This window comes from Eptatretus burgeri, chromosome 5 (assembly GCF_056783735.1).
Source record: "Eptatretus burgeri isolate ZD-2024b chromosome 5, Ebu_testis_v1, whole genome shotgun sequence".
Classification (NCBI taxonomy): Eukaryota; Metazoa; Chordata; class Myxini; order Myxiniformes; family Myxinidae; genus Eptatretus; species Eptatretus burgeri.
This window is the reverse complement of record NC_140965.1, coordinates 100,207,420-100,228,782: the sequence shown is the minus strand read 5'-3', so window position 1 is coordinate 100,228,782 and position 21,363 is coordinate 100,207,420. Positions and strand designations below refer to the sequence as shown.

At 44.1% G+C, this 21,363-nt stretch overlaps 1 protein-coding gene across 5 annotated transcripts in view; it reads right to left on the bottom strand.

Moving 5' to 3' along the window:
• The window catches only part of RASGEF1B (RasGEF domain family member 1B), a 38,185-nt gene extending 17,100 nt beyond the window's left edge, over positions 1-21,085 (bottom strand). The window contains exons 1-7 of one of the 5 annotated variants that reach the window (XM_085883161.1): positions 20,782-21,085; positions 6,810-6,983; positions 5,056-5,169; positions 2,976-3,116; positions 888-1,097; positions 606-680; positions 303-398 (exon numbers count right to left, since the gene is read on the bottom strand). In XM_085883161.1, the coding sequence (XP_085739287.1) occupies positions 303-398; positions 606-680; positions 888-1,097; positions 2,976-3,116; positions 5,056-5,169; positions 6,810-6,980 (807 nt within the window). In that variant the 5' untranslated portion in view covers positions 6,981-6,983; positions 20,782-21,085. Of the gene's footprint in view, positions 1-302; positions 399-605; positions 681-887; positions 1,098-2,975; positions 3,117-5,055; positions 5,170-6,809; positions 7,058-20,781 lie in introns of all 5 variants that reach the window. The other 4 variants (XM_085883160.1, XM_085883159.1, XM_085883158.1 and 1 more) reach the window with 4 other exon arrangements.
• Positions 21,086-21,363: the final 278 nt, after the last annotated feature.

The following is a 21,363-nucleotide window of genomic DNA, read 5'->3' as shown; positions in this document are numbered from 1 at the left end:
GAAAGTGCCACAGCACATTCAAGTCGAAGGTGTGCTGAGAAGGGTACTCCCACCGTGAGTGCAGAGTGCCCGCTCGTACTGTGTCACAAAATGATGCAATTGAAAATAAACGTTTTGCTACGTAATTATTTTCAAAATGAATAATTTGAAATATGATTGTATCTTTGCTCCCTCCAACGAATGCATTGGCAGATACAATAACTACTAAATAATCATGGTTATTCAAATTATTTATGACAGGCAGTGACAATAACAGCAGCTGCAAAAGACAAACAAGCGTGTGTATTGTGTGCACTCCTTACCAGGCAGACTTCTGTAGCGACCAGGAATATCAGGTGGTTAAACCACTCGACGTACGCCTCCAGATTCTTCGTGCTTTTAACACCAACATGGGCCTGCTGAAAAATATAGATTAGATCATGATGATTGTCAATCAGCATTATCATTGATATTGACCAAAGCTTTATTGCCTACGATTACTATCAAAAGATTACTCTGCATCGACCGTGCCGACATCCCCCCCTCACCCCTCACCCCTCCTGCCGACTCCCATAAACCCTCCACCACTCTGAATATTCATCTCTCATCACTCTCACGTCACCCACCTGGTGCTGCTCAATCGACCCTTTTGGTGAAAAAGCTCCCACAAGCTCTTCTGGTCCAATCTGGCTCAGGCGTTCCTTCCATTCCAAACACAGCAAATAGTCAACTGTCACTATTCAAGTGAAATCGGTACAAGGTGAACAACTTCCGGCATAATAGGCACTGAAAATGGGCTTGAGCTCAACCAGTCCATCATGAATCATCTAATGATGAACGACGGAAAATTAATGTTCAGAGCAAATACAAATAACTTTAATGCAGTTTCCTGTTACAAACACACTCACCAACTCGATGAATGTCAGTTGCTGGGCTACCAAGCCCGCGTCTCCGCAAGTGGCAAATAAATCCCGTGCACAGGCCCCCGGCCTTGGGGACAGCGGTCCACGGGTCTTTCCTGCCGTGGCTTGACTACCCAAAGTCTCCTCATATTGTTGCTGTGTCGCCAGGCGGCGTAACAACCGTTGCAGGAGCTGTGCCCCTGTTCGCCGCAAGACCTACAATACGCCAATAGATTAGCTATGTGAGCAACAATAATGGATCATTGATCTTTTCTCACTAAGAAAAAGGGAACCGCATGCTATTGCTTATCTCGCAATCATTTGATGCCCAAAGCAATTAGAAACAGCGACAGGAAATACAGAGTAATCCTGCTAAAACAGGACAATAATGTAAATCTTTGTAAGCTGTAAAGTAACTCGCAAGCCTTTTGGCCCAGCCCGACTGTGCAGCAAAAAGTCTGGTGAAGCAATTGCTTCACTTTGTCTGTCTGTCGGTCTGTCTGTCTGCAGACATCACTCCATGATCGAGGAACAACTTAATTTCAATTGAATGTTACATTGTGAACATGAATCGGAACACGAACCTGTAGTTTAGCAGTAATTTACCTCTGAATTTGCCAAATTGTATGGAATCTTGTCCTGAGCGCACATGCGTACAGTGAGATTTTTTTATATTCATTTTACTCTGTCTGCTTGTCTGGCAGTGAAACAAATTCTGGCACTGGCAGTGTCCACCTGTCTTTAATACCTTATTTTATTTCAATTGAACTACATACAGTACTTGAACACTGTAGAACACAAATCATTCCAAACAGGAAACTTACTGTTTTCAGGGACGTCATAAAGGACACAAACAACAGGCACGAAAAACTAATGTAACGTGTTAAACAAGGTGGTGTAAAAGACGGTGCATCAACAGCGGTAAACTTCTGTAAGAACGTTGTTTGTTTTTTTTTTCTGCCACCTTTAATACCTTATTTTATTTCAACTGAATTATATACAGTACTTGGACACTGTAGAACACAAATCGCCTGCTTGCCACTTCCAAAAATCTCGAGTTTATCAGTACTTGTACAAAATATTGCAGCATATTACACCATGTCGAGCAAAAAATAGTACCGTCCACATTTATCAGCATTAGGGAATATTGTGATTCAGAGAAAATGGCAGAAATGTGAGTTTTTTTTTTGTTTTTTTTAAACCCTTTCCATGTGCTCCTTCTCAAGATTGTGTGGGGTACGGTGTTCTATGAACTCTTGTTTTATTTTGCAATTCCAAGAACAGGAAATAGGTACTTTAAGGGTATATTGACGTCACTTGCCAGGAGACAAACACAGCACATCTTGCCTCGCACACCCAATCAGCTTGTGACTTGTCACCACATGAAGCATAGTTCATACTTTCTTGGACTGCATGGGTCCTCAGCAATCAATGTGGTACCGTTTTCAACTTTGTGTGACCAGTGGTTTGGGAGGAGATGCAATAATGACACAAAAACATTTTATCTATGTATACCTATCGATTACTTAATTAACAACGTCAATTCATTAATTACAGTCCCAATAAATGAAATATCTAAGTCAACTTTAAACTCTACTTTAACCTTGTTAATCTCAATGGGATTGATCTACTGTAGTTATTCATTGTCTCCCACCCCTCCGACAGGGTCAGAGACGGGAGACGTTAAAATGAGCTCCGTCTGACCGACCGATCATCCGTCCACGTATTTTTGTGTACGTGATGTTTCAAAAAAATGTTGAACATTTCGCTTTCATATTGCAGATATCGATTCCTCATGATATGATAGTATATCAACCTGATTAGATCACGGCTGTGATTGGCTGAATGCTGAGAATTCTGTTGCTATGGCAACCATCTCAGTAACTTGCCTTGTGTACGTGATATTTTAATAAACATTCAAGATGAAGCTTTCATATTACACAGATCTATTCCTCATGCAACCCAAAAGGTGGGGGGGGCATAGAGTATCAGCTCCTTGTTTGATATTGGTAATGAAGCATGGATTATAATATGGCTTCAATATAAAGTGAAGAATTGTAAGCAGCCATGAAAGATAACTAAAGGCAGTCTCACATCATCTCGTCCAATCGTAGCCTGGGTTATCACCTCCTTGAGCCGGCTCATTGTCTCTTCATTAAGGAAATCGTAAGGAAACGTATCTGTCCACTCAGCCAGGAGTTGGAGAATGCGCCAGGAAGAGGTACGTGTTCCCTGCTTGCAACACCAGGCATGGATCCAACATTGGGGGTCATGAGACTTGAGCTCCCCCACCCACCCCACCCCCCACAACCACCTCCCACCACACACACACACACTTTCTTGAAAAAGCACGACTGTAGCCACCCTAAAACATTTTGCGAAATTTCTGCAGAAGTCCCCGACCTCAATCCAACACTTTCCCTTGAGAGGTCAATAATGCATTCATCCAATTATTTCATGTATGGCATCGCAAAACTGTTTGGTTTAAAAAAAAAAAAAAAGAGTGATGACATCTAGTGCAAATAAACACTATTTTGGAATGGAAACACAATCACCGGAATGTGTTCGAACAGCAGATTTATTTCCCAACTCTACTTCATCCTCCACTTGCAGTTAAAACAAATAATGCTACCACAGCCATGTGCTACATACAAGAGAAGACAAAGTTTAAGATTCCAAATTCCAATTAAAAAATAAACTTTAAATGCCAAAATTAAGTGTTAATGGAGATATTTTCACTTTGTTTGCTAAAAACTTGACACTTGGTAAATTGTACAAAGATACCGGCACATGTTAAACTGTTCCTTTATTATGATCAGTCATCAGTCTCAAAAGTGGGGATGACATGCGTGAGAGGCAAATTTCCTCAATGGACCTTCAAAACAAACAAATGATGTACAAATACGTAAATACGTCTCCTCCTTCTGGTAGTTCCTGCATATACTTTTGAGCTCTCTCGTCTGGGTTTGATTCCCAGTCAAAACCATAAACTATACAAACTGTCACCTTGGTGCTTAACAGGCATCAATGAGAGTGTCGTCCATCAGGCATGACGTTCAGCCACGTGTCCCACCTGTTTTACATTGCTGGTGGACATTAAAGATCCCACGGTGTCTTTTTCAAGAGCCACCTTCGTAAGATACTTGGAAGTACCAGAGATGAACAGGCCGAATAGTTCCTGTGCTAATGGGATAATTGGCCACCAAATTTGGCAAGCCTTGCACTTATTATTCAGCAATTGCATGTTGGACTGGGATTCAACGATGAATTTGGCACATTGGTCATTATCGAGGTGCGGCTGTGCCGCAGATGCAGAATTGTTGCATGTTAAAGCAAGAAACTTAAATTAAGGCCCGGTGCCATGGATAACCGCCTTCTCTTCGTTGAAAAACACCGTGGGATCTTTCGCAAGCAAACTAATGTTATATATTCCTTGCAAAATTTGTAAACGGGACATCAGGGTGACAGTTTGTAGTCAGGACCGGGAATGAAACCCAGAGTGAGCAATGCACTCCCCCTGACATATCCTCTCATCCCCACCAGCCCGTTGAGTAGCTCAGAAAGGAAGCCCTCTTAAAGATACAAACCCTTCCTCTGAAAGACAAAGTTGATATTGTTATAGTTCATGGTTCAGGAATCAAACCCAGACGAGGGAGCACAAAAGCGACTCTGCTATCTCTGAGCCATCCTTCCAAGCTGTGCCACCCTGGTGGGAGCCTTGAAAAGAAGAAAGACTACTACCTTCCCAGCTTCCTTTCCCAATACTACTTCGCTTTCAAAATGCAGTCAAATATTCCAGACTATTTGTTTATTTGATCTTAGAAGGACCTCATTCCAATAAGGACAAAGAGAGAAAAAGGAGGGTCAGCAGTGTGGGAGGGAGGTTTGAAGATGATACGGTAGCTTTAATGGAAAGGCAAAGAAGGAGCACGTATGGGATATACCAAGAGGAAGGATAAAACAAGGTCCGCAATTTTGTGTATGTAATAAATATACAGCCCTTCAGTAATTATTCGAAATCACATGAAATAGATATCAAGTGTTCTGTTTGATAGCTTTGATGAGCTTACAGGTGACCACTTCCATTGCCTACTAAAGGACAGGAAAGATGGCTTCAACACGTCGTTTTGTATAAATCAGCAGAACTCAAGAGACAAACTGTAAATTTGCTCACCACGTCCATTCCTTTGTGTTGCCTCTGTAAACAGACATGAACAAGTTGTGCGAGAACGTCTTGAGGCTCCAGGAACAGTCGGGATGTAAGCAAGAAGGTGAATATGTACGCCCGCTGCAAGGCACACCACGGTCGATGAGCAACCAAATTGGCGCCTTCGTCATCACCATTATAATCTTTGTTATCCCGGTAGCTGTTTCTTTCCATTGCCCTTTGCCCTTTGTAATGTTTTGTGAATCATGCAGCCGAGTGGTTTGGCAGACAAGGCCTCATGCGACACTTTCCAGACTGCGTACGAGGCGTGTTACAGCGTGACGAGCTCGCAGTGCGAGGGAAGACAGAAAAATCACCTGTAATTACCGTCTTATCTGTAGCACGTGAAAATGTAACACGTTTTCTTTTTTGTTCTGTGTGCGGTGACAGCTGGTCAGACACCCAGAACTCATGTGTAAAAATGAAGGCCAAGAGAGAGAGAGAGGGGAAACAAGGGAGTTGGGATCCACTATACCCACCTACTACTTTAGACTGTCAGTAATTATGAAAAAGATGGGCCAGGCTAATATATATCATTCATTTTAAACTTTGAGTTGGTGGCAAGAAGAGTACAGTGTAAGTTGCAAGATGGGAGAGGTTAAAAAGTGGAAGTAACACAGAGAGAGAGAGAGAGAGAGAGAGAGAGAGAGAGAGAGAGAGAGAGAGAGAGAGAGAGAGAGAGAGAGAGAGAGAGAGAGAGAGAGAGAGAGAGAGAGAGAGAGAGAGAGAGAGAGAGAGAGAGAGAGAGAGAGAGAGAGAGAGAGAGAGAGAGAGAGAGAGAGAGAGAGAGAGAGAGAGAGAGAGAGAGAGAGAGAGAGAGAGAGAGAGAGAGAGAGAGAGAGAGAGAGAGAGAGAGAGAGAGAGAGAGAGAGAGAGAGAGAGAGAGAGAGAGAGAGAGAGAGAGAGAGAGAGAGAGAGAGAGAGAGAGAGAGAGAGAGAGAGAGAGAGAGAGAGAGAGAGAGAGAGAGAGAGAGAGAGAGAGAGAGAGAGAGAGAGAGAGAGAGAGAGAGAGAGAGAGACGACTGGTATCCTGCAATTAGTGAGTCATCCTTTTGGTCGCATTTTTCTGTTTATTTAATGATCATGAATGAATAGTAAATGTTTAAAATAGCTAACACTGAGCTGTTGTGCCATTTTGGTGAAATTAGGGCAAAACACACTCGATCAAAGTCCCCTCACTTCCCACCGAAAGCGAAGTTGAAAGATGGCAAAATGTTCTACCAGTAATGATGCAACGTCAAATTTTGAATTGTAATTTTTGTTTTCCTGCTTTGATCCTTATGATCTTTAGTCCCCACCCCCTGGGCCATGAGCCGGGGGTCAAATCCAAAAGTTTGTTCCACATTTCATGTGTCCCACAATGTTGATTACATATACAAAGTTTCATTTAAAAATGTACCCGTAATTACATTTTTGGCATTTGACCTTTTGACCAACCCATGGTCGGGGCAGAGCCAAAAATGACACTACACTTTCACCTTCTTACCATGCGGTGATCATAACCACCAAGTTTAGTGAATTTCCTCCCAACCGTTTAGGAGGAGAGAGCGTGACAGCCGGACAGACTGACGGACGAACAGACAGAGACAGAGACAGACAGACGGAGCCGGTTACAATTAACCCCCCCCCCCCCGTAATTTTTTTTTAAAAAAGCATGAGGATAATAAGCGGTGTATCTTGCAGAAGCACTGTTTGGGTAGTAGTACTATCATGCCACATACGTCTGGGTAGTAGTCAGCAGAAGGAATCAAGAGATGGATGAGGGCATCCAATGAGCCAGAAACGAGACAGCCATTGTGGTAGACGAGCCCAGGATGGGACATGCTGGGCCGTGCATGGGGAGAATACCCGGGACTTGCAAACATGGAGGAAAGCAAGGGCCGCTGAGGCATAATCTGGCGAAACAAGAGTGCGGGAGAAAGCAAGGCCAAGGGCCTCCTGGTGAGCTGTGCCTTGTAACCTTGTATACCTGGAACACAGGATATCACCAACCTCAGTCATTTGTAAAGACAATACACCTTAACTGGTACACCTGTTTATATCTTCAATTCGGAGTGAAAGACAAACTTAAGATAAAATATAGTGGAGATCAGGATGAAAGAAACAGAATAAGGGAATGGAAAGAGGTAATGATAGGAGATAGAGAGGAATGTGAAAATTGGGGGAAGACAGCATGGAAGGAAAGGCAGTGAGGAAAAAGTACAAATAGAATGCCCACCAGCTGCAGTCATCAAAATAACAATTCCATTGGGATGACAGCTGAAACACTGAACATAGTTATAGCGTAAATGTAAAGGAATTACACGTACGATGTCACCTGAACCAAGATGGATTGATTATGTACTGAAGCACCAATTACAGACATGGCAGAATATCTCAGAGGGAATGCACTTACCATTGAACATACTTGCCTCACTTAAAAAGAATAAAATAGAGAAAGATAGACATAACTCAGTTGGTATTGTGCCCTGAGCTGTCTGGTTCGAGTTTCTGTTAATGGTGGAGAATAATTCCATGAAAACCATGGCGTGCCATTTTCGCAGGTTCCCCAGTATTACGGAGCATGTGCATCAGCCGGGGTGTCCTGCCGGCTGCCTCATGCGTAACGTGGGTATTACGGATCCCAGGCCATCGTTCGCAAGCATATGCTCTCACGTTGGTGAAATTCCAAATTATCTACACAAATCAACGGTGGAGTTGAACATCTTGTCTTCATGCTGTCGTCTCAGAACACCAATGAGCATCTGTGGATTGAGTTGCAATGGGAGATCAGATGAGTATTTTTTTCGGGCGTCGTCCACGGATCCCGCCCGGGCTCCGGGAAGAAGCCACCCGAGGCTCCGAGACCTCCCTCGCAGACCCAAGGAGGGGATAAGTGCTTGGGCGACAATTCTCTTCCTGCTTCAATTTCATATATTGACTTTAAAATACGTTGTTTTCAATCAATGACAGCTGAACAACAGCATGAAAGCTGTAAACATTCCATGGAATGTGCAGACAAACGTGAGGTCAAAATAAAGCAACTCAATGCAGTCTTGCCAGATTTTCAGAATAGAAACAGGTCAGGAATTTGAGGTTGACATATCTCAAACAAAATGGATGAAAGTAAAAATAGAAATAGTTGAGATGTCACAACGTAGCCATAAAAAAAGAAAAATGCAAAGTCAGTTAACTTAGAAAAAGGTTTATTTATTTATTTTTCATTGCAACCTTTGAGGGAACAGCATGGAGATTCAAAAAAAACACACATGGTGATGCACTTGGAAACTACTACCACTACTACTACTACTACTACTACTTTAATAGCCACAATTATTCCTCCCCTCTTGTGGGGTCGGCTAGGGAAGGTTTATGGTCCAGGTCTTTCATTAACCGACTGGTTCGACCTGACGTTTGGCTGAAGATGACAATCATTTGGAACCTGTTCAGGGTGACGGCGATAGTTTGCCTCCTCTTTGTTGAAAGACATCGAGGGATCTTTCATATCCACCATGTAACGTTGACAAGACGGAACACCAAGCTTCGCAACCATCCAAAGAATGGCACACCTCGTGATGCAACACCCAGCCTGCGAAGCACCAATTTGACAGTTTCTGGCTGGGTCTGGAATTGAACCCAGGCTAGACTACTCACAAGTAAGTGCACCACCTCTGTACTATCCTTTTGGACCGGATGCATTTAAAGTATGAACCAGACTCCGAGGTGTAATGTTCCGTTCTGAGTCTGGGAGGTCGGTGGTTTGAACCCTGGTCAAGTCATGCTAAAGACTTTAAAAATGGTGCGTGCTGCTTCCTTGCTTGGCATTCAGTATGAAAAAGGAAAGAGCATGGACAACCCTAGGTTGGCAAACATTGCCCTGGCTTGATGGCTCTAATGGTCTCTCCTGCATTGAAGTTCCTTGCAAGGGAATTCCAATTGTTATTGTATTAATAATGCACGAAAGGTACACAAAAATATCTCGGAACACAATTGTCCAGGGAGCATGAGCATTTTTATTTTTGGTATACCTTGTCAAGGCTCGTGTGAGAGCTAACACACAACGCACATCAAGGGGGGCATGAGACAGGAGGGGAGGGAGTGGGAAGGACAAAACAGTGGGGAACAGAGACATTAGGAGATCTGTGGAAGAGAGAGGGATGGGGGCAGGGAACATGGAGAATAGAAGATGGACATTACATGGACTTTCAGGAAGGAAAGCAGGGAATTTGAAGGAGGTGGGCTTCCGTGGATTATCGGGGGTAGAAGAGATCGAGGATTTGGATGGGGGATGATAAGAGGTGGTGGTGAACAGCTGTTTTGAAGACCTGGAAGGAAGAATGGGAATGAATAGAGTGAGGGAGTATATTCCAAAGGTGGGAAAAAAAGAGGAATGAAAGAGTGAAGGTGAGCAGTGATTCATGATTTTGGTAGTTTTACCAGAAGGGGGTTGTTGGTGGACCTTGAGAGCCCTGCGGAAATGTGGTGGGGACAAATCGCAGAGAGAGCAGGGGGGGGCGAGGCTGGAGAAGAGACGGGAGAAGACAGAAAGACCACCGACCAACCTGCGGTGATTGAGTGAGAGGCCCAAAGACTCAGCCTCATTGCGGGAGATGCCGATGATCTTAAATGCCCTGGTTTCGACAGTGTGAAGCCGAGAAAGGTGGGAGGCAGGAGCACCAGCCCAGAGGGGAGAGCAGTACTCCATCAGGCTGCAGACAAAAGCTTTGTAAGTGGTCAGGAGCTCAGGTGGGCCGAGGAAGGACTTTGCACGACGGAGGATTCTCAGTCGGCGACTGGCTTTTGAGGCGAGGTTTGAAATGTGGCTTTCCCAGGAAAGGTCATGGCAGATAGTGAGACCCAGAAGCTTGAAAGAAAGGACTTCTTCCAGAGAATTGTTGAGAAAGTGGATGGGGGGTTTTCTAAACGATCCTTTTGAAGAGACATAGTGAGAGTGTGAGATTTGTCCGGATTGAAAGACATGTTCCACGTGTTGGACCAGTTTGCGATTTTATCCAGATCAGCAGTGAGCGAAGAAGCTGCTGCTTGCTCGTCTGAGGGATGACAGATGGTATGGCAGAGGGTGGAGTCGTCGGCAAAGAGAAATAGAGGATTTTCCAGAGTCAGAGAGATCATTGATGAAAACCAAAAAAAGAACAGGGCCCAGAACGCTACCTTGATGAACTCGAGCCTGGACAGGAAGAGGGGATGAAAGAACTCCATTTAGGGCCACACGTTGACTGCGTCAGGAGAGGAAGTCTGCGAGCCATGAGTGGAGATGGCCTTGAATACCATGGGAAGAGAGTTTGGTGAGCAGGGCAGGTTGCCAGACTGTGTCAAAAGCACGTGATATGTCCAGGGATACGGCTCGGATTTCATGTCTGCAATTGAGGGCTTCCATCCATTGTTGGGAGAGCAGAAGCAGCATATCCAGGGTAGAGTGACCTGGTCTGAAACCAAATTGATGATCAGAAATCAAGCCATTGGAGAAGAGGAAGGATTTGACGTCTGAAGCGATGATGGATTCCATAACCTTGCTGATGATTGGGAGAAGGCTGATTGGTCTGTAGTTGTAGGGATCTGTTTTTGCACCTTTTTTATGCAGGGCAGTGATGTTTGCTGATTTCCAAGCAGATGGCAGATGACCTTGAGCAAATGAGAGGGTGAATAGAACAGAGAGAGGGTGAGCAAGAGCAGAAGAGCAGGCTTTGAGGACACGTGGGCTGATGCCATCTGGACCGGTTGCAGAATCTGAGTCGAGGTTTGACAGCAAGCTCTCCACCTTGTCAGGAGAAAAGGACACAGAGTCCAGGGACAGTTGGGTGCGACTGGGTAAGGTGGGTAGAGAAAGTGATGGGTTTTGGACACAAGATTTAGCTGCATACACCCGAGTTTAGGCATTCAGCCTTTTCACGTGCGGCATCAGCAGTGTGGCCATTTGAGGTAAGGGAGGGGATGGAGGGGGAACATACACCAGAAACAGATTTGATTAGACGCCACCAGGATTTTGAGGAGTGAGAGAGGTTTGAGAGTTCAGACTTGAGATGAGAAAGATGTTGTTTTCTGGCTCTCCTGAGGGTAGATACACACTTGTTCCGACCGAAAACTTAACTCAACTGGCATTGAGGGCTTCCATCCATTGTTGGGAGAGCAGAAGCAGCATATCCAGGGTAGAGTGACCTGCATATATACGACCGAAAACTTAACTTTGAGATCGTCAGCAGGGAGCCCCCAAGGAGACCTGCCAACGCTCCAAACCCAGAACCGGAAGAAAAAAAAATTCTCTCATTTTTTCAATATATGGGTAGGTACTGTAGGTATAATAAGGAAGCAAATATCTTTCTTACATACCTACAGTACATAATGAAACTGGGTAACTCATTTGTTGAGCCTTTTGAAAGCCCCTCTGTATAGATGTAAAGTCTGCTACACTCATTAAAATTCCACTCTGAATGAGTACGGTTATTTAATATTAAGTGACAATTTAAACTCATTTCCTCAAAAATGCAAAAGTAAAAGAAAGCCAAAAATATATCATCTTCTTCATTCGTATGCAGCACGAGGCTGCAGGGTATCATCATTGGCTGAAGGTGCAGCTCTGCCCCTGATGCAATGCCCTCTGCTGGTTATGGCAGGAATTTGGAACTTGGTCAGGGTGCCGGCGATAGCTCTCCTACTCTTCACGAAGGACACTGTGGGATCTTTAACGTCCACCAACTAATGCTGGCAGATGGGATGCCCAGTTTAATGCCCATCTGAGGGCTGGCACTCGCATATTGAATGAATCACTCTGCCTGTGAAACACCAGATTGACAGTTTATAGCTGAGTCAGGATTTGAACCCAGGCTAGACAGCTTCGAGGAGAGTGTGCGTACCTCGCGGCCATCCTGTCAGCCCAAAATATACCTAATACAACAGTTTTGGGGTGAAAGATGTGCTTTCATGTGATAACACCGGAGGCGACCATACCCAACCACCCCCGTCCAGAGGTTGCGGACAGATGAATGACCCTCACACGTGAGGCTTAGCTGCAAAAGCAGTCAGGGACAATCTGGCAGTGAATGTCGAGGGTGAAGTTGGTTAACTGGTGGAATGGTTATTAAAAATCCTTCGAATAACCAATGATGCAATCTCCTAGCAAGTCCCCAGAGGCGCCATAAAAGCTCTCTCCCGACTGTCATGGGTTATCCATGTTAGAGTAAAACTAGGAGAAGGACAACTCCGACGTAATAGCAATGGGCTGGAGAAGCTCATTGGACTCTGTGGCCAATTCTCCTAGTAGCTGATGACTAAAAACCTAACCAATCCGGTAGCAGTGGTGATGCACCGTAATCATAACGAGTTGAAAGCAATGTCATGACGATAAGTGGATGCCAAAAAAAAAAAAAAGCATGAAGCCGTGAATGAAGAATCATTAGCTAACCATGTAACGTCCTCAGTTACATCAGCCAAACATGTTTTTCATACCATTCATAGTTTGATTGAATCTGTTAAGAAAAACAAATATCACATTCCTGAGAGATTATTTAATAAGCTGAGGATCGGCTGAGTGGTCAACACATGAAGTCAAGGCCTCGAGTAGGCTGCGTTGCCAAGACGTGAATCGCTTTTCACCTGCACTCCAAGTACTTCACTAGCACCACAAGTACCGCTGTGGATTCAGCTCCCGCAAGTGTCACATAAACAACACCGAGGCAGCCATGTTGCATTCAAAATGAGAGATGGTTACAAAGTGGTACATTAATAATGTGGTCAAGATACCCTCCTACCCCCCATTCATGGTCATATATGTTGAGTACACTTAACGTCTGCACCCAAGGGCTCTCTCTGCGACTGATGGTGTGGACAATATCAAATTTAAAATGTTGAGTAAACTAAACAAAAGGACCGAGGAGGATGAAAAGCAGGAGTGTTGGGATGTTTCCCCGCCTTACTTAATATCATGGAACTCGCTGTCGTGACAACTGAACGTTCCCTGTTTGTTAGGCCCAAATGTCTGTGCCATTTTCATCCACAAAATCACTTCCTTGACATCACTGACCATACACTGTGACTGTACTGGGCTACTGGCGGAACAAATAAACTTCTTCGACCAAAGACAAGCAATGCTGCAAACTAGGAGTTAGGAATTTAGCTAGTATGGTGCAGGCCAAAAGGCCGACTGTTTATGGAAGATACCAAGGGACCAGTGACCAGTGATGTGTGTGCAAGCAGAGAGAGGCCTGTTCTATCACGCAATCTCCCAACTCTTAATCACAGGGATGAAATCTTGTAAATGTATTACATTTTGTCATGTGGTTGTCATAACGGTTGTCACGTGACTGATGGTGAAAAAAGCCTCAGAGAAGGTGATGTCATTGATCTGAAAAGTAAATGAGATATTATTAACCACATCCACTTACACCAATCCCATCTTTCCTCCATGAAGCATCTAATTGCCTGGTCAGAGAGCCAAGTCGTAATGCAGTCCCCTTTGACCGAGTTGTGTGGTGTGGATTCAATTCCTGATCCGACTGTAAACTCTCACCCTGGTGTCTCACAGGCAGAACGTTGCATCAATGAGTGTCCCATCTAGCGGATGAGATGTAAAACTCGGACTAGCCTCACAGCATTGGTTCCTGCTGGTGGACCTTAAAAGTCCCAACAGTACATTTCCAAGGAGTAGACGAGTTATTGCCAGCCCCCTTTCACGAAATCTCATATTCCTGCCCTGATTACCTCTGGGATTGCAACGGCAAACTACCCAGTGTAATCCTCCCTATGAGACCGCTTCAGAAGCACAGAACCTGTCCTGGGCAAGACCACTGTACAGAGATCTTGCAGGTTTCGTGTTTGATCTGAAGTGTTATTTGGTATGGCGTCGTTTACCCTGCTTTCTGCCTATTTCAACAATTTTCACACAATGTCACAACAACAAACTGTTTCCGGCCTCATTAATGACAGACCTTGTTCTGTAATAAATTGGCATGGTTTTCACAAAATGGGTTGTGTTTTTTATTTCCACTTCACTTGTCCACAAAAGCTTTCAACAAAACCTCTCAATCCATTTTAAAACAATCTTTTACTTCCTCTTCTTTTATTATTCTTCCTCCTTTCCTCGTCATCCTGCTTTGTTTCATTCTCTTATTTTCTGGTGATCTGCTGAATGCAGGTTCTCAGCTCTGTTTTCCATCCTGCACATTCTGCACTTCTCTTCAGCTTGGGGAGATGGCACTCCTTCCTTCATACGAGAGCGTGTTGAAAAGTAATGCCTCCTACTCTTTTTCTCCAAACTAGGTAAATATATTCCAATGAAAAACAAAGACGGATACTACTATCAATCTCAAGTCTACCATGGTGCATATTTCTTTCTCAACATAGTCAGAACCTTGGTCCACTCATTTCAGCCAAAGTTCAAGTACAGCGTGACCTGCTGACTTAACCAGTGGGCATGACATCATTGGTGGAAGAACAATGTTCTCCACGAAGGTGTTCCTTCAGTTTGGGGAAGAAATGGAAATCTGGCAGAGCTAAGTGAGGGCCTGGTGATCCCTTGTGACAGGACGCCATTGATCGTCTCTTACTCTCAGGATCATAATGGTGCACCCGGCTCTCATCTCCGGTCATCTCATCTCCAGTTATTCATCTCCGGTCATCTTATCTCCAGTCTCTCATCTCCAGTCACTCATCCCAACACTCATCTCCAGTCATCTCATCCCAACTCCCATCTCCAGTCGCTCATCCCAACACTCATCCCCCAGTCATCTCATCCCAACTCTCATCTCCAGTCACTCATCCCAACACTCATCTCCAGTCATCTCATCCCAACTCTCATCTCCAGTCACTCATCCCAACACTCATCTCCAGTTGTCTCATCCCAACTCTCATCTCCAGTCACTCATCCCAACACTCATCTCCAGTCATCTCATCCCAACTCTCGTCTCCAGTCGCTCATCCCAACACTCATCCCCCAGTCATCTCATCCCAACTCTCATCTCCAGTCATCTCTCGTCACTCATCCTAACACTCATCCCCCAGTCATCTCATCCCAACACTCAATCCCCCAGTCATCTCATCCCAACTCTCATCTCCAGTCACTCATCCCAACACTCATCTCCAGTAATCTCATCCCAACTCTCGTCTCCCAGTCATCTCATCCCAACTCTCATCTCGTCATCTCTCGTAACTCATCCTAACACTCATCTCCAGTCATCTTATCTCATCTCCAGCACTTCATAGCACTGACAATGTAGTGCTGCCCTCTGCCATCTTTAAATCAAAGAGCACTGTCGGGTCTTTAAATCCACTGGAAAAAAACACAGATTTTAAAATAACACTGATTTAGCTATGCTTGTTCAGGTCTAGTCTACATGGCCTTTGTTCATAGCTCAATAGGGTACTGCTCTCCACCATTATCTGGAATCCCAGCATCACCATCTGTCTCTCCTGGATTCCATGGAATCTTAAAGCTTTTTAAGTTATTGGAACCTCCTGACGAGGCTGATGGACAAGGTCTGTTCCTTTCACATTGCAGGCAGGTTGGTGTTCTCACTGTTTTGTTTTTTAAACACCTCTTCTCTGATATCGCACCCTCTTCTCTCTCTCCATACTCAGACTCTCCCTATCTACTCCACAATGTTCGTGTTCTTCAAGTATCCGCATTCCGATTATACGTTCAAAATCCAAACTGACTGCATACCTCAACTTTGTTCTTCAGTTCTCCCATCTATCCATAGAATCACCTTACATAGGCCATTCTTTCCGACTCTTCCATCCAGAGTTTCAATTTGGCAGCGCACCGCCACCTTATGTCATCCCCCATCTTGACTAATGATATTTATCACCTCCATTAACCCTTCCTAACCCAACCATCTTTCTTGCAGGTTTCAGTTTTTCCTCCCATTCCCTCTCTTCCTCTCCCATCCGTTTACCGTCTTACCAGTTTTAGCCAAATGTTGCCCTGCTACCTCACTGTCAATTTGACTTTGCTCTTCCATGAGCATCGCTCATCTAAAAAAAAAAGGAGATTAAAAAAAATCAACAAGTGAACGCACGTCAAGTCGATGGAGGAGTACCACTCGTTTGCCTTTGCACAATCCACGCATCAAAAAGGATTATTTTTTATTTTTTCCCATGCCATCCCTACATACGGAGTACTACCGTACTCTACGATAGTTCACCAGTACTATCGGACATTACTAAGAAGCACATCTACTTAATACAAAGCCACTTGCGTCAAAGTTCCACTTTGGATGGAAGGGTTTGCAAACGATGCTTTATGTCTCAGGCAAAATATCTTGAAACTGTTAAAATGCCTGATGGAGAAGAAGTTAACCTTGGATAGTGGTACTCAGCCTACTTTGACTTTCAAGCACCAATGATAATCTGCAAGACTAGTCAATCATGGCCTTGATGTGGTCCACGATGCAGATCATTATTGAGGCGAAAAGGCATGTATGATTTTGTAGTGTTCAGTAAAATTATTCCTTGAGGGAGAGAAGCTTCGATCATCTTTCCAGAAATAATGTGGATGTTATAAAAAGGAGGTTCACCTCCCCCCCCCCCAAACCACCTCTCTCTCACCCTCACCCTCACCCCCAGGACTTGTGATGTTTTCCTATCAGCCCTTAAAGTGTGACCCTGAGTATTGTATCAAATGGTGTGAAGACTATATCCATGGTATTGACTCCACCTGAGATGTAATGTAAAGTGTAATTTGATGTTTTTACTGGTTTGGCATTGTTAGCGTCAACGTCAGTGAACCTCCTTCATTGTACACTTGACCAAAGTGACCCCTGGTTCTAATCCAACGTACAATGTTAATTTGTCCATGATGCCTCATTGTCCTTCGTTTTTCTAAAAGCAGCAACGCATCCAAACAGCTCTTGTCCTTTAATGGAATGTTTTATGGAGGTCTGCGATGGCTCATAACGTCTCACCCTCGGTGCAACTTCAGGTGTGACCGACTCTGTTGCAAAGCCACGTCAAAAAGTGAGCCATTCAAAAAGGGATGACACGTCTAGAAAATATATTGCAATGGATTTCCCAATCTAATCTGTTTCACCTGGCACTTAGTTAGGCATGGTGGAGATGTGCCAAGAAGCAGTTTTGAGATAGCACAAAGAGACAGAGTGCATTGGCACACATGGCACAGATAGGATGGCGAAGGCATGGCAATTATCTTTTTTTTAAAGAGCAAGTAAGGAGGTTACCAGATGGCAAACAAGGGATCTACCAAGCAGAAATGAATTAGAAAACGAGTCTATGGGAGACTTTGAGAGTGTATTCCAACTCTGTAATAAGTGTTTGCCCATTTCCCAGGCTGGCTTGCACTGGCAGGCTTTGTGGATGGGATTAAAAAGTGTCATTTGGTGATAATTGACTAAGCAGAGGTGCTAACTGCTCTGTTTTCATTGCAAAAGCCACTCTCCCATCCACTGGCACTCATTCTCAATCCCAAAACGGATCTTTTCTTCATTCTTTTCTACTCATAGCTATCGTGTGCAGCCTGTGGCTGCTGGTTGCATCATTTTCTGGGCAGGGGTTGCGGCTGTGCCGCTGATGCAGTGCCATCTATGACCAGTACACTGGCACTCATTTCAACGACCTCGGAAGGATGAGAAGCTGAGTCAACCCCACCTGGTTTTCATTTAATGACAAACAGGAGCTCAAACTCAAGACCCTAAGATCTTAAGCCAGCCACCCTAACCGTTAAGCCAACACCAGGCTTACTTTCCTGCTCAGTTGGCTCTCCATCTCTGTATATAATATATATAAATGTATATAATATATATATATATATATATATATATATATATATATATATACATCCATCTTTATCTCTTCATCTCCATCTCTCCATCTTTATCTCTCCATCTCTATATCTCTCCCCAAGTATATCTGCATCTCTCCATCTTTATGTCTTCATCTCCATCTCTACATCTCTCCATCTCTATTTCTCCATATATATTGCTCTGCCTGATTGGATGCTTTTCAGACACAACAAACGCTGTTGTTTACTCGCTGCCGTTGTAGACATATAGTTTACAACATGATTGAAATTGCTGAGCCAGATGGGTGAGAACCAGCAAGGTTGACGTATAGTGTTGCAATGGGGGTCATGGGGAAATATGAAATGGAGCTGCATTTGGCTGACACAGGGTAATTGCCGCTTCCACAACGCAATCATCAGATTTGCTGTTATCTGTCCACTTGCTGCAGGTGGAGGTGATCATGGATGGGGAGGGGAAGGCACAGAAAGGGCCATCCGTGGTTAGTTATATTGGTAATGCAGGCTGTGGTTACTTATATTAGTGAAACCATCCATGGTTAGTTATATTGGTAATGCGGTCCATGATTAGTTATATTAGTGAAACCATCCATGGTTAGTTATATTGTTGATGCCGTCTGTTGTCAGTTATATTGGTGATACCATCTGTGGTTAGTTATATAGGTGATGCCGTCTGTAGTTAGTTAAATTGGTGATACCATTGGTGGTTTGATAATGGTGATGCTGTCTGTGGTTAGTTATATTGGTGATACCATCCGTGGTTAGTTATATAGGTGATGCCGTCTGTAGTTAGTTAAATTGGTGATACCATTGGTGGTTTGATAATGGTGATGCTGTCTGTGGTTAGTTATATTGGTGATACCATCCGTGGTTAGTTATATTGGTGATACCATCCGTGGTTAATTATATTGTTGATACCATCCATGGCTAGTCATATTGGTGATACCGTCCATGGTTAGTTATATTGGTGATACCATCCATGGTTAGTTATATTGGAGATGCTGTCTGTGGTTAGTTATATTGGTGATACCATCCATGGTTAGTTATATTGGTGATACCGTCCATGGTTAGTTATATTGGTGATACCGTCCATGGTTAGTTATATTGGAGATGCTGTCTGTGGTTAGTTATATTGGTGATACCATCCATGGTTAGTTATATTGGTGATACCATCCGTGGTTAATTATATTGTTGATACCATCCATGGCTAGTCATATTGGTGATACCGTCCATGGTTAGTTATATTGGTGATACCGTCCATGGTTAGTTATATTGGAGATGCTGTCTGTGGTTAGTTATATTGGTGATACCATCCATGGTTAGTTATATTGGTGATACCATCCATGGTTAGCTATATTGGTGATGCCATCTGTGGTTAGTTATATTGGTGATACCATCTGTGGTTAGTTATATTGGTGATACCATCTCTGGTTAGTTATGTTGGTGATACCATCCGTGGTTAGTTATATTGGTGATACCATCTCTGGTTAGTTATGTTGGTGATACCATCTGTGGTTAGTTATATTGGTGATACCATCTGTGGTTAGTTATATTGGTGATACCATCTCTGGTTAGTTATGTTGGTGATACCATCCATGGTTAGTTATATTGGCGATAGTGGCTGTGGTTAGTTATATTGTTGATACCATCCATGGTTAGTGATATTGGTGATGCTGCCCTTGATTAGTGATATTGGTGATACCATCTGTGGTTAGTTTGTTTGTCGTTACAAACAGTAATACCACACATTGGTATTTTGTGCAATTAAATGTTTTTCACGTAGCCTGACTATGTGCCTTTAAAACCCACGGTTGACATAATAGGGACAATCAAATGAGTGGGTAGAAAGAACTCGCTCAAACATTTTCTGAAGATCGTTGGTCAGAAGTTCCAGAAATGGCATTTTCACAATACTATAATGGCTCCATGATGCGTGGCCATAACTTGCCTTCCCTATATGCCATACACGTACCGCGAGGTAAAAATAAAATCTGTGGTATTATTGGTGTCGATTAGAAGACACCCCAGGTGAGACAAATCCAGGTGAGAAAGCTCAGAAGAGAGTGCACATACCTGCATCGAATAAATCATGCCAGATAGACAAAATAAATATATATATATATATATATATATATATATATATATATATATATATGTACACACACACACAATTAATATATATCTAGTGTGTGTGTGTGTCGTCCTTCGTGACAATGACAGTTGTGTTCTAACATGATCGTAACCCAAGACGGTCGAAAGTGAAACAGGCGACTTATTTTCACGTCATACTTCTGAGAAACACGAAAAATGACAAATATGCTAAACAAACATTTGTCATTTCAGAAGGAAGTTCTTTTTTAATTAATGAACGATCTTTAGTTTGTTTATGAATTTATTAACTCAACAGCCATGGCGTGTTGAGTGGTCACCGTGTCCATGAACAAACCGGGATGAATAAACGAGGAATGAAACAAAGCACAGGAAGGTAGAGCGAGGTGAGCACAACATCTCGAGTAAACAAAATCAAATCGAAACAAAGCTTCATGGAATGAAGACTGCACCTGCGATCCGTGCCATGACAGGTAGCCTTGTTTACCTGTCTCCACCACAGCAAGTTCGAGCTCGAACCAAACCTGCGTTTCATGTTAACAGAAGCCCAAAGCAGCGTGATCCGTTGGCATGGTAGGTTAAAGGTCACCTGAGACCATGAAACATGATCGCACTGAAGCCTCCGTGAATCCCCAGCTCCGCACGGACATGCACGTGGAGACAAATCATAATGAACGTCCGGTTCGGTTTACCAAGCACATCGGATCCCGAGTCCACGAACCGGGCTCAGATGGATGCGAATCACATCCGTCAGTCCAGCTCAGCACATGATTAGCACCCATCCCATCACCACCACCACCACCACCACCACGACCACGACCACCGGTGCAACCACTCACCTGTTCCCAAATGCCTTGACTCGTCTCTTGCGAATATTCGGTCTTCCCTCCTGAACGCCCTCTGTCCTCTCTCTCGTCCTTCGTGTCGACCCACTCCACTGTCCCCCCAGACCTCTCCACCGCCTCCCCGCTCCCTCCCTGCCTGTCCAGGTCTCTCACTGCGTCCTCAGACACTGACTTGCCAAACTGTTGCTTTCTTCCCCACTGTGTCCTTGTCCGTCTCCGCCGCTCTTTACCTCGATCTGTCTTCCTATTCTTCTGCAAACGCCGATACAAGGCAAAGATTCCGCCCAGATCTCCCGCGCACTGTGGGCGGGCAGTGATGGGAAAAACATCGTCACGCCCACCCTCTCGAGCAAGCCCCGCCCACCCTCTCGAGCAAGCCCCGCCCACTCTCTCGAGCAAGCCCCGCCCACTCTCTCGAGCAAGCCCCGCCCACTCTCTCGAGCAAGCCCCGCCCATTCCACCAGCGAATCAAAGCCCCTTCGCCGATTCTCCGAGAAACAGGGAATCTTGTGATGAGTGACGGACAAGAAGTGACCACAAAGGTCACATTGTCACAATCTTGTTCAAAGGATTTGT